Source organism: Zosterops lateralis, assembly GCF_965231275.1.
Source record: "Zosterops lateralis genome assembly, chromosome: 4".
In the NCBI taxonomy this organism is placed as follows: domain Eukaryota; kingdom Metazoa; phylum Chordata; class Aves; order Passeriformes; family Zosteropidae; genus Zosterops; species Zosterops lateralis.
Genome location: NC_139765.1, coordinates 17,396,052 through 17,409,878, shown reverse-complemented (window position 1 = coordinate 17,409,878; position 13,827 = coordinate 17,396,052). Strand labels below are relative to the sequence as shown.

Below are 13,827 nucleotides of genomic sequence, written 5' to 3'. Positions count from 1 at the left end.
ACATGTACACTAAAATTCACCTGCAGTACTCCCAAAGGCTGGTGCTAGATTTCTCCACTACATTTGGTCTACCAGCAAATCAGTGTGGATACCTACAGAAATGTTCTTCTGTGTAACACCTGCAAACACAATATACTAAACCCACACAGAGGCAGAATAAAGGTGGATGAGGGAAGGAAAAAACCTACAGTTAAATGGTGTGAGGAGATTCTAGGAGAAGGAACACCTTCAACATACCAAATAAAATCTCTGCAAGATCAAGTTTCTTGAATTTTTCCCCACTCTTTCTCATTACTTCCTCCTTCCCAACTACCTTTTGAGCCAACAAGTTCCAGTTAATTTCTTTCATTTCCAAGTTGCTGCTTGATACAGCACTTTTTCCCCTTCTTCCTTTTTCCCTACACTGTGTACAGACCCTTCAAAACAGGAAACAAAAGGCACTTCCTCCATGTATTTTAAAATGGAATTACCTTGATTACCTGCTCCCTGCCTCACTGCATTTCCAAAAAGATTTTATTTAACTGCACAGCATCCTGTACACATGCAGATGGAGAGGCCTCCAGAAACCTTAACTTGCTAGTAAACAGCATTAAAGTTCTCATTTCCTTTTTAATTTAGCTCTAATTTGTGAATTGTGTTTATCTGTGAATTGTGTTTATCTAGACTACTGTCTCAGGGATGGGATTGCACCTCAGCAGGAACAAGGAGAGGAAAATAAAGCCATCTCCATGGAAGTTAATAAATGTATGGAAGTTAATAAATGTTTTGGCATGAAAACATTCACACCCAGACCCCTCAGTGCCTCAGTGTCATCCATGCCACCTCCAAGAGGCAAAACATGTACTATCCTTTGTTGGGAAAGATGAGACAGGAAAAGCTTACAGATATGATTGCTTGGCAAGAGTTACTGAAAATATAAAACCTGTGAGTGAAATAGAAATGAAAAACAGCTTTGAGATGTAGGCATGGCAGGCAGGAAGACGATGATTAGCTAGAGATGGGTTGAGTGATAACAAAGAGACACCAAGGGACCCAAGGGTGTAGCCCCCACCAAGGTATCAGGGAAAGGTAGATAAGAGAGTAGCCTTTAGAGTTTAGAATACAGGATGATATGGTAATATAGCAGTTCTCATAGGCTGTATGCAAAGTCTGTAGGTTTTGTATCTTGCACCAGTTGGTCACTGAGAATTAGAATATTCAACACAAAAGGAGATATAATGTGTTGTAACAAAGACCTCACTCTCTTGCTCTTACCTTCTTGCTTTCTCTCTCCCTTTCTCTTTGGGGCATCCCTTCAGCTGAGGCTGGTGGCTGAAGGCAAGGCCCTTTTACCCACAACCCATGCAATAAAGCCACGTTTTCCTAGAGTGTCTCAGGTCTGCAGAGTTCCATCTCCCTGCCATCAATGGATGCTCCCACAGTCCTTGTCTCAGAGGATGTGGAAGCATGTAGGCTCACCTTTGAAAATGAAGCCGACAATACAGGAACTGATAGGTCACTTAAATGGACAAGTGTCCCTAAGGAGGTGCCCAAACATCACAGCTTATTTCTCTGTAGTCTCTTTCACTGTTCTCTGAGGCTCTCAGAGGGCTCTTCTCCTGCTGGATCAATGCAGCACACTGACACAGGGATTAAGGTCTTCAGCCAAGCTTACAGCCTGGGTTCTGCAGCTTAACTTAAGGCTGCCGACACATCAGAGCTGTGCAGCTGGGGCTTTCTGAAACTGGCCCAAGTGAAAGTAGGAAATTTCTAGGACTGAATGTCCTCAGCTGGATTGTTTGTTGTTACCTGGAACTTTTCTTCCTCTCTGAGTCTCTTCATAAATGCCAAGAAACTCCTCTTGGCAGTTCAGCGATGATGTTATTGAGGGATACATTACAATAATCTTTACCATTCTTTAGCCCTTCAGAGACAGAGTATCCAAGAGCACTCTGTGCTTCCCACATAATATGATGAAGGAGCAGATACAAATCCCTGGGGCTCTTCTAGCTTCACTTCTGATGCCCATTCTGTGGATAAATGTGCGCTTCAGTGATAAAAGCATTAAGACAAGGCAGTAAGAGCTTTCCACAAAACCTAGCAGTCTTGCCCATGATTGAAGAGAATCTAGCAGGTCAGTAAACTTAGTGAGAAATGGGTTTCCAATATTTAGTTTTCTTTTCTTATTTTTTAAACCTACTCCTCCCCTGCCCCAGTATTACTGGACTTGGTGGAAGCCTGAAGATCCTGATATCACTAGCAAGAGCACAGTTATTTATTGGAAAAGCTAAAATGATAAAAAGCTTAACCTACATACATAATCTCTCTCTCTCTATATATATATATATTTAAAACCCATTCTTATCAGTTGGATCATTTCTTAGCATTCAGCATTCAAGCTGGTACAAGCCTGCAGGAGCTCTCAGAGTGATTAGTACATGATCACATGGCAGCCCTGTTGCCTTAACCTTGGAGACCCAGGCAGAACCACAAAGAGGCGAGCTGTTGGACGTTAGAAGAAAGCAGATTTGTTTGCAAATTTTCTCTGAGCTGTGCTTTATATCGGTGCCTGGAAAAGAGATTAACAGTTACCAGGCTGGTTGAATTCCAGGGCTAAAAGATCTACCAACCCCAAATACACATTCACTACTGAGGAAACAATGTAATTTTGTTTTTTAAATTGACCTTGTGACCAGCTGTCTGGAAGTGTTATGAAACATTATACTTCTGTCCATGAAGCCCCTGATTCTCCAGAAACACTGGAGAGAGCAGGCCTAGCCTATGGCTTCACGTACACACAGTGCATTCAGATTCAGCACTCGTTAAATAAGAGACCAAATCAACAGGGAAATATTTGGAAACATCCACATGGTTATAACAGAGCAGGAGGAGAGAAAACAAGACCACTAATGAGAACTGTGTGTCCCTTTAGTACCAAGCATAATAGGGCTGTTTGCTTCCCAAGTCAGCAATTTTTAAAGTCATACCCTCTGCAGAGCAGCTTAAATTCTGTGTAAGTGTGCTCCCTCCCACACCAAGGTTTTATGAGCTCTCTGCTCAGATGGGATTCTGACACCATGCTGTGTCTCTGTGTACCTGCATGGGACACCAAGAGTGCAGGGAGGGATGGGCTGAGCCCTCCTGCTGGCTAGAAATCCTGCCAGTCCAGAAGGGAGATGAAGAACATTTGCTTCCTGAGGAAGGTGCTGTGATGTGAACAGCCCTGCACAGCAGCACTCATAAAAGGGAACACATGGGGAAAAGGTACGTGCCTAATCTTCACCCCAGCTGAGTTACAGGGAAGGTGCCCTTTCTCACTGAGAGTTGGCTTCAAAAAAATCCAAAGCACTTTCACCAAGTCTTGGTTAAAAGCAATGAGTCAATGTGTGGCTGCTGCAGCCTGGAAGATGATAAAGCTCAACAGGCTGAGCCACAAGGGCTTGTCTCTAGGTTGATTTTAATAGTTGTTTTTGCATTCAGGTTACTGAGTTTGCCATGGCTTTGAGCACATCCAGAGATGAGCAGCTCAGCTGAGACAAGCCTGCTTCAGGGTGAGCAAAAGCTTTTTGCATGGCTCCAGCCTCTGAGCTGGTAATGATGGCCCCACAGTTGTTGGCTGTGCAGTGTCGTCCCTGCATTTCTTGCTTTCAAGTGTTTGAGTCTTTGCAGCAGCTTCTCACGCTGCTTCATGTAAACAATATTGTATTCTTAGAATTTATCGGTATGTTTTGCATTCTTGTTCTCTGAGAGAGAACAATTTGGAACGGACATTGCGATTTTTTCCTTTGCTGTTTGGCAGCTGGAATGGACTGTCTTTCAAGATCCATTCATCGCCCTTCGTGACTTGTTTTGGGAGCTGTTGGACCAGGATCATCTGGAAATTTCAACCAGTCCTGGGATGTTCCTGTGTTCTGCATCGAAACAGAACTCTGGGGACTGGAGGTTTTTTATAACACCTCCAAAAAGCCAATCCTCAATTGTGAATCTGAATGATTGTTTTCTGTGATTCATTTGTATCCTGCAGGTATCACTGGCTGATGAATGTCCAATTCCTTGCACGTTCTGGAATGGGTCATTTTTGCCCCATCTGCCACAAGGCGGCAAAATATTGTTTGAAAAAACAAACAATCAAAAAATATTTTTTTTGTTTGAGCTAATTATTGCTCGATTTCAGCCGCAAAAATGGCAATCAATCATTTTTGTTGTGAGCTCATTGCTCGATTGATAAATGTAGGCAACAATGCTTGCGAATTTGATGGGTGCAGATTTTTGTAAAATTCATACTCTCAGTATTATGGGAGGAATTTGATTGGAGCTTTGCAAGCAGTGTTTTTCTGCCAAATGCTCTGGAGCCATGAGCTGTTGCGAGTGGCAAGAATCCTTTGGATTTTTTTTTTTGCGGCCCAAAAATATTCAGAAATTTAGTGCAAGGGCCCACTGTCTTTACAGATGATTTGGGAGGATGAGGTAGGCCAGTGTTCCTTGGAAGGATGATTTTGAGGGCAAGTTTTGGAAGCCCCTGAGGATGGGCAGCCTGTATTGGGGCTGCTGTCATGGCATTTCCACAGTTTTCCCAGAAACTTTTTCATTTAGTCACGGATTTAATTTCTGTGGTCGACATGGCACACAGATGGGTTGTTCAATTTAAAGAGAGTCAGCAATGTTGTTTGTTCCATTTGCTGAAGAACCTTTTGTTGTGCCACAGAGGCCTGGTTCTTCAAAAACAAAAACGGGGAATGCAGGGTGAAACCCCGCAAATTTAATTGGCAAAGACTTTGCATGCCATGGAGCACCTTACAGGTGCCACAGAATTTCACTAACCCTGCAATGTGAAAAGCAAGAAACCGTGACCGGATGAAGGTCAACAGAGGAGGAACCACTGGTCCTCCCATGGGAACAGAAATTGAACTGTAGTTCATTTTCTTTTTTCCTTTTTTCTTTTTTAAGGTAAAAAGGGTGAGATGTTGTCCCTGCATTTCTTGCTTTCAAGTGTTTGAGTCTTTGCAGCAGCTTCTCACGCTGCTTCATGTAAACAATATTGTATTCTTAGAATTTATCTGTATGTTTTGCATTCTTGTTCTCTGAGAGAGAACTTGACTGATGGTCATATTGACTAATGGAGTCAGGAGGTTGTAACCTCTTTGGGCCAATCTTGGCCCTCTGTACAAAATGTATATAAGCTATTGGAGTCAGATAATAAAGAGCATTCCATGATTCACCAAGCTGCTGCATGCTGTCCTCTGTGAAGGTCCGCTCCCACGTCACAACGTGTTGCCCCTCTAAAGGCGTGGGGTAACAGTGCAGCACTTCCATGTGGAGAGAAATTACCCCCACCTCCAGCCGCTTACCACTTTGGGGGGCCTATTTTTATCTCAGTGGTGTGATGTTGTGGAGCACCAGCATGGAGGCCAGGAGGAAGAGGAGGAAGCACATGCTGCCTGCTACCCAGCTGACTACTGCACAAGGCTGTGAGCAGCACCGGGAGCATGTCCCTCCTCAACACATTGCTTTTTAAATCGTGAGCAACTGCAGCCTCCAGTTTGTTGCCAAAGCTCATGTCAGCTCAGCGTACTTCAGCCTTTTCATCATCCTTCCTCCCACACAGTATTGGATGTGGAGAAACATTCAGATGTGTAATAGGCAGAGGGAGGCACATTAGTAGGACAGGGCTGTTTGTTGTGTTTTAGAACCAGTAGCAAGCTGACAGTGTCTCATGCAAAACCACAGCTCTATTTAAGCAAAGTATGTGTATAAGAAATTCAGTCCAAAACATGGAAGATAAAAAAGCAACACCTCATTTCAAGGATGGTGAGGGAGAGAGAGAGCAAGCAGATTAAGCAACATACCCAAGTGCACAGGAAATCTGCAGCATCAGTGGTAACAGATCCTTGCTCCTCTACTTCCCACAATAGGAAGACAATCATAGAAAGGTCAGATAAAGGAAGCAACTACCTGTATAATGAAACTTTGAATCAATATCTCACTCAAAGAAACCTCAGGGCTTTGAACCTTTTGCATGACGGTATGTGTGAGAGCTGTGTGCACTGTCACAGCCTCCACCTTTGAGAAAGATTTATACTACAGAGCTGAGCAACTCCCTGTATCAAGTGTCTGCCCAGAGAGCCATTACTGCCTTCAGAGCCAGTGGTGTCAGATCCAAGGGGATATCCAGCCAGCTCCTAGCTTATCTGTGGGGATGGCCTGGCTACCATACAAATGATGACTTGTTTTAGCTTAGGAGAATGTTCTCCCTTAGTCAGTATCTGTACTAATATTTCTGTTAGGTCAGTGTGGGACTAAGGAAGATGCCACAAGGCAGAAAGACAGGCAACTGCAGCACAAAGCAGGGAAGTTCAAGTGCTCATCTGACCTGAGAGTGGATCCATAGCATGCTCTTTTCTTTAATATATACTTTAATTTCCTCCTCCTAACTGCAGCATATTTTATTCAGCATACAGGGGAAAAAAGATGAAATTTATTCCTATCAGCAGAAGTCTTAAATGTTCTGCTGGCAGCAATAGGATAAAATGTAGGATGAGCAGAAACACAAACATTCTGTCCAGGATTAGGTTTTTTCCTCTCAAGAAATGACAAGGGACAATTACATATGTTCATTAACATAGGTGGCTGTATGTATGCACATGCAGGGAAGGAAGAGGGATAAAGCTCTGGAATAAAAAAGGTTTTGCAGTTTCAGCAAACTGCAAAAATCAGCAGTTTCTTAGTGCAACTATTTTGAGCCAAAGGGAAACATTTCTCTAGAATGACTAATTAATTTATTTAACAAGTAAAAAAAGAGACTTGAAGGTATGTCCAGAATATTTCTGAAATCTCTCAGATTCCATCAGATTACACAAGATGAAGTGGTGGATTTCTCCATTTGCCAATGAAACTATAAAGTCAAGTTCACCTTGACCTGAGTGGCTCAGAAGGAAAGAAACTTCTGGGGAGGAAGAAGCTGGTGCAGGGAAGCAGTATGACAATGCTGGGTTCACATGGAGTACTTCAAACAGGTTTTTTTTCCCCAGTTCTCTGTATGAGAGCCCTCCAGCTTAAGAACAGGGGCATCTTTTTTTTTGTAATATGCCATCACTTTCATGCAATCAGTGCTTATTCACTAGCAAATGCTACTCTTTCTCTGGCAAAATTTATCCTCCAGATTTCTGAATGTGGTGCTAATTATATCTAGATACATAAATGAACAAGTTCAGTTTAGAGCATTTTCCCAAACTCTCCTGCCCATCAAAGCATGGGGCTGGTAGGCATTTTCACAAGAAGCCGCTTTTTACTGAGAAAAGTATGTGTTCAGAAATTATACTCAATTTGAGAGTCAGAAGTGTAAAACACAAGTCTTATGCTTCTGAAACTCCCATTCTAATTTCAAGTAAGCTTTATTTAGGGGGAAGTTATGAGGAAAAGGTGGAAGTGGAGACTTGCTGGAGGAAAAACCTGGATTTTTTTTTCTTTGTCTTAAGTTGCCTTAAAAAGCCTACCAGACAAAATCCCAATGCAATTGGGATATTTTATACACAGGCATTATATTCAGGACTCAACTCAGACAAAGACTGTGGGGAACCAGGCCTCTGAGGGTGCTGCAGAGGGGGTGGTGCGTCTGGCACTTCCCTGGAGGACATCGGCTCCCTGAGGGGGTTGGCCAGTCCCTGTTACCCTAGTTGAATACTTCCTGGTACGTTAACTGTCTTGTTTATGATTGGATGTTGCTTTGTACCCCAGTTCTGTCCCCTGATTGGCCCGTTTTGAATCCCTTCCCTGATTGGTTGGTTCCAGGTCTTTCCCTGATTGGTCCAAATTTCAATCCCCTAATTTGTTTATTAACATACCCTCTGATTGGTTCGTTTTCTCAACCGTTAATCCCATTGGCTGTTTATGAAATCCTGCCCCTTTTTGTGAGTGTATAAAACCCTGCTGACTGAGCGCCTTGGGGTCTTCCAGTCGTCATCGGAGATGGAATAAAGAAGCTTCTCAGAGATCATCTTTGGCTCCTGAGTGATTCTTCCGTGTCACCTGAGATCGCCTCCACCAGGGAGAGCCATTTCGGCCTAAAAGCCTGGTTCGAGCTGACAGGCTTTTACAATAGAGCTGAAATCACTGCACCGGGGTGCCTGCGCCACCTGGACTGAGGCTGCCTCTTTAGAGGCGACTCACTAGGGAAGGTCACTGCCCCCAGAAGAGCTAGCCGGTGGCCTCGGCGGGTGGCGACAAAAGACACTCACCTTTCTTCAGCAGTCTCACCCAGTCCAAGAAAATACTCGCTCTTGAGTACGCCCCTGGTTTCTTTGAGCAGTGCCAGCCAATACCCCATCTGACAATGCTGTAAAGTGTAAATGGGCCATTTCCCATGTTGCAAACCAAAGGGCCACCTAGAACCATCCTAGGAACCAAGAGAGAGGACTTAGTGATCTCATTTGGCCTCTGCATGCTTCAGGTTAGAAGAGAATTGTTGGAATCATGTTTGCCCAGAAAACTCTCCTGCAGGAACTGGGAATAGAGCTGCTGGTGTGACTCAGCAGCAGCCTGCAATGAAGAGACTGATTTAAAGGCTTGGTTGTCATTGAATGAGGACTGAGCACAGGCTGAAACAAAATATTATTAAAGTGTGCTCTTTAATACTACACATAATTTATTAGTCTACCGTAAGGTTGTGTTATTGAGAAGAACTCACATTTTAACTTGATAATGCCTCAGTCAGAATTACTCTGCCTTTCATTTACTCAGCTGTTCTTACCACTTGCCTGGTGATTTGGGGGAGATTAGTCAGTTCTTCAACAGTGCTCCAAGAATTTTATAAAAACAATACAAGTCATAGTTTACCTTGACAAAAGAGTGCCATGAAAAGGAGTTCCAAACCGGTGACAATGGGAAGTGTTTCACTGGGATCATAGATGGGCCTTGGGAAGTGCAAGTCCTTTCCAGTCCCTTTCCCTAAGTGATCCACAGACATTCTTATGCAGAGACTTTCAGGAGTGCTCACATCTGATACTTCTTACCCTGACAGGAGTCCAGGTCTCCCACAGACCAAAGCCAGCACAAAGGATCCTGGCAGTGATCCCTCCAGGGTAACTGAAGTGGTAATTTATCTCACAGACTTCATTCTCAAGTACAGGTGCTCATGTCTGCTGCAACTATCTAGCTCAGCTCCCATCTGCTTGGGAAATAAGTTTGAGGTTAGGTCTGGGCAGAAGAAGAAAATACTTCTGAAAGAAATGTAATTTCAGCAGCATCAAGGGAAATGTGGAAGTCATAGCTCAGCATGCCAAAGTGAGGATGCACCACAGTGGTCTCCACCTGTCTCATCTGTGACTAGGGCAGAGAGGAATAAGCTTGCCTTTTAAGTGCACCCTGAATGGATATTTGTAAAGGAAGAGGGGGAAACAATCCCACAAATTATGACCAGCCTCCAAAGAGGTAATGAAACAAAAAATTTAAAAAGGTGCAAGGACTTTAAAAAACAAATTCCCTTCCTCTCCACTCAGTTGAGAAGACTACTGGGACAGATTACATGGACCTCCTGAGACTCAAGTGAAGGCTTCACCATGCAAACACATGCCACCAAGGTTTTGCAGAAGCCTACTGTGAGCCACTTGAGCTTCTTTCCCACATGTATTTCTTCCTCTTCCCCATTAAGAAGAAATAGTCAGCAAGGTTTTTATAGACAGATATATTGCTTGGCACTAAGGGAGTAAGATGTTGAGGATACACAGTCATCTCTATTAGATTTTAAGACTTTTTACTGCCAGTAGTAAGAAGCAGGTATAAAACACACTTCCTTACGCTGCAAGTTAGCTGAATGAAACTAGAGTTACTGGATTTCATTTCTCATTCTTCAACCTCTGCTACTTATCAGTCATTTTTCCTTGCTGCCAACACTTTTATCTGTATATATAGATCTGTTTTGAGAACTATTACAGGGTCAAATACACCAAAATCAGCACTTTTAGTGGTATTGCTTGGGTTTTACCTGTTCTGTTGACTCTTTTAGAGTTCTACAATGGTCTCCTGCTGTCACAGTCCAGTGCAAGGGTTTATTGGATCTGTATGGTGAAAGGAAACATACTGGAGTTACTTACAGTCAGCCATAGAGCTTCCTAATTCAGCAGTCACACATCCCTTCTGGCTCTTCTCTAATTAGTCACTTATTCCCAGGACTGCTGAGCAAGAGCTTCTCACTGTGACAACTGTGTTTGCATCAGTTCTGGCTCTGATAGCAGATAGTCCAATTAACTTTAATGGATCTCCTACAAGGAAGACCAAACTGTTCCCATCTTGAAAATCAGTGTTCATGGAGAAAGGGCAGAAGAAAGGTTTTGCAGTGGACAAAAAGGTGCAGATATAATTTATAGCTGTGCCCCCAGCTTGGAGGAGCATAGGAGTGCACAGCATGGGGAGAGCAGCAGAGGGGGCCTGGAAACATGCTGGTCACACTCACAGCCACGCACAGTGAGCAGGCTGATGACAGCCTTGTCACATTGGCAATCTCCAAGTAGCTTCAAGGCAGCAGCGACGACAGCTTCCTCAGTCCCACTAATGTGCTTGAGCAGTCACTGGGAAGTAACTGGGGAAAAAACATGGCAAGAGAGCCAGAAAACTCTCCATACTTTCACAGGCAAATTTCTTGTTTTCCTAGATAACCTCTCACACCATGGATGCAGCAAGGCCAAAGATGTAGCAGAGAGAAAATTTGTCTGCTCTGTTTGGAAGTAGTGAGGGTAGGAAAAAACAGTAAATGAAAACTTGAATCCTAAGGAGGAGCTCCTTCAGGGAACTATGAGGCTCAGGTACTGAAAGAGGATCTCTCCCACACTCCACCCTGTGCCCCTGCTCCCAGTAGGAAGTGCAGGCAACCAGAACAGAGAGGATGTACCACAAATATGGATATGAGTGATGAAGCACCTATGAATCACTTTTCATCCACTCAAGTGCACAAAAGGGGACTTGAGGTCAGAAAGCATCTGCCGCAATGCATAATCCTCTTATAAGTTAGAGGAAAGAGCCTCACCCCAGATCAACTGAGCCAAATTTAATTTACCTCAGGGGACATCCTATAGATGCAACATTGGTATGCAGTTAATCCTGAACCTTCTCTTCCTGACTCCTCCGTAAGAGGAAGGAAATAAGACTTAGCTCTGACTTGGGTCAATAGCTCTGATTTGTCCCCTCAAGCAAAGTCCCCACTCTGGAAGGCAAAATGACCCATCTCCTCAAGCAGCAGCTGGCACACACTCATGAAAGTAGGAAGCAACAATAGCTTTCCCAGGATCAAGGCTCTCCTCTGGAGTGAGGTTTTCAAAGGAAATATCACAATTAACAAGACTACTTGGTTCAGGTAGCAGATATTAGTCATCTAATTTTTCAGTGCAAATAAGAAAAAAAGCACTTGATTTACCTCCCTTGACATAATGCAGCAAGATTAGCCAAAAAAATAAGCACAGGCATCAAAGAATAGCTACAGATGATGTAGAAAACATCAGACACAGCAAGCATCTCTCTACTAACAAATGAACAAAAGTGAGCCAGGCTCTAAACTCACTTAAGCTATTCTCCCCATCACTCTGAAAATGTACCAGCATGGTATTCTCTGAATTCAGCACTGGCGTGGGAGCTGAGAATCCACAGAGATTACCTGCAGGAGTGAACAAGAAACTGTATTTTTAAGATGAGAAATGTCATCCTGAAGCACCTGCGGCTTTAGCTAATTTAGATTTCTAAAAAATCCCAAACCATATAGGCTTGGTGACTTTCTGATTAGAAATCAAGAGCAGCCAGTATTAATGTACCATAGTTATGCCACATGTCCATAAAATCAATCCTAATTTTCTTATAGAGGAATTACAAGTAATCGTCAACACACAGTGTGAATGCCCCTCATTGCACAAAACAGAACTCCAAACCAACAAACCACACTTGAGAATTGAATTCACCACCATCACAAGCAAAACTTGTCTAGAATAGTCCACATGCCCAGGGTAAGGACCTAGAGAGCAGCTGCTAGACTTTTCTTGCAATTGAGAGCATTCCGTTAGCTTAATATCTGAAAGTCCTGTAACTGCAGCTGGATAGGAAGATTGCACTTTATTCCAGAGGACCTTTCCTGTAGGAATCTGAATTTCTGATGGCAAAGCAGTGCTAGAAAGCATCAAGGGAAATGCTCCAGGATGCTGAAAGCTCTCCCATGAAAGATTCCAGATCCAAAATTGTCAGCCTTTTTCCCCCACTTAAATGGTCCATTCCAATGGAAACCAGCTTTCTTTTTGCAGCTGTAGTGCTAATACTCATGCAGCACTTGGTAAACACATGCAACTAAATTAACACCACAAAACAGATTCACAGAGACCAAATGAAAAATAGAAAAAAAGGAAAAAAATAGAACCCTTTGCCAAAGATCACTTGTCAGTGGCAAACCCAAGACAGTTTAAGCTTCTTACCCAGCTTATCTGGTAAAAAGGGAAGAGTACCAGCCCCTGATCGCTCTACTCTGGTTTTTGGTTGACACACAGATCTGTAAAGAGGTAACCAGAATTCAATCCAAATATTTTCACTTCTGAGCACAAGATTGCTTTTCACTTCAAGAATAAATGCCAAGCTCTGTAAAAGTGAGTGTGGTTCCTGGAAGCTGTTTCTTGAAAAAAGACAGGCTATAACAATGTGCTTTCTTTTCATCCAAGTAGAAAGAACAGCTGGAAATATAGAAATTAAGACAAAAAAAGAAGAAAAAAAGTGAAGAATATTTCTTTCACTGAAGATTTTCGTACTGATAAAACTGAAGCAGATTTAAAGTGAGAAAATAAAAAACATTTCATTCTAAAAGTGTGAGAAAGAGATGCCTCAGCTCAGCAATTGTTCATTAATGAACTTTCAATATAACTAGTTCAATTTATTAAGAATCTATTTCAGTAGGATTAAACACCTGCCAACAATCATCCTTTCACTCTGCCTTTCTTTGAATATTTGTCTTTTTCAGTGACACTTGGAGCAAGGTTCTCTCAGTCTTCTTGGAGAGAGCAAAGCAGAGCCAAAGCCAGATCCAGCAGCACACACTTGTGCACTCCACTGGCCCTGCAGCAGAACGTGAGCCATGGTCCCATATCCAGCCCTGCAACAGCAGCAGGCCATTTATGGGAAAGCAAGACCTTGAATCAGGATGTAGGATCTCCTGTGCCAACGGCATACCTGGCCGTCATGATGGACAAGACAAAAGGACAAACCCTCAAGGCTGCTGCAGTAATCTTTCCAGGATACAGACCAATCATGTTACCAGACACCATATTTTGGTGATAAAACATGCCTGTTACCACAGGATTTCTAATTTAAGTCTGAAACAATTAGTGCTCAAACAGCTGGTTTTCTTCTTCCTCACAATAAATAGTAACTGCATCACAAATGCAGCCCAGGCTAAGTTCCACAGCAAAGTCTTCAAACTGCAGCTGCAAAGTGAACAAGAAAGAGGGGATGCTCAAGACGGAAACACTTAAACTTCTTAACCATGGGCTGCGGAAAAGCTAGATTTTGGAATAATTAGGGCAAGACTTCCTTTGGTGAGTGTGTCACATTTTTCATCAAAACAATCTGTTGGCAATCTTGGTCTGACTGTTCCTTCCTGAGCAGGGCTACAGACAGGTCTGCAGGGCATGGTGCTGGCCTAAGCTGTGTCTTAAGGCATTTTATCTGTCATCTTTATTCAGCAGCACTCAGTACCTTGTACTTCTGAAAGTTCAGTGCCCCACATGGACTGCCCTTCCAAGAGCTTTTTCACCAAGTGGGGAGCTGCGTGATTTTTCATTCATTGATTTTGTTTTTAATCTTGACTGCAGGTTCCCACAGCAACAGAGC

At 43.0% G+C, this 13,827-nt stretch overlaps 1 protein-coding gene across 1 annotated transcript in view; it reads right to left on the bottom strand.

Annotated features, from left to right (window-relative positions):
* The window catches only part of OVCH1 (ovochymase 1), a gene marked incomplete at both ends in the record, with an annotated part of 36,384 nt that overhangs the window by 16,447 nt on the left and 6,110 nt on the right, over positions 1-13,827 (bottom strand). Inside the window, 4 exon segments of the mRNA XM_083860133.1 lie at positions 8,972-9,017; positions 9,020-9,092; positions 9,959-10,031; positions 13,333-13,421. Of these exon segments, the coding sequence (XP_083716259.1) occupies positions 8,972-9,017; positions 9,020-9,092; positions 9,959-10,031; positions 13,333-13,421 (281 nt within the window).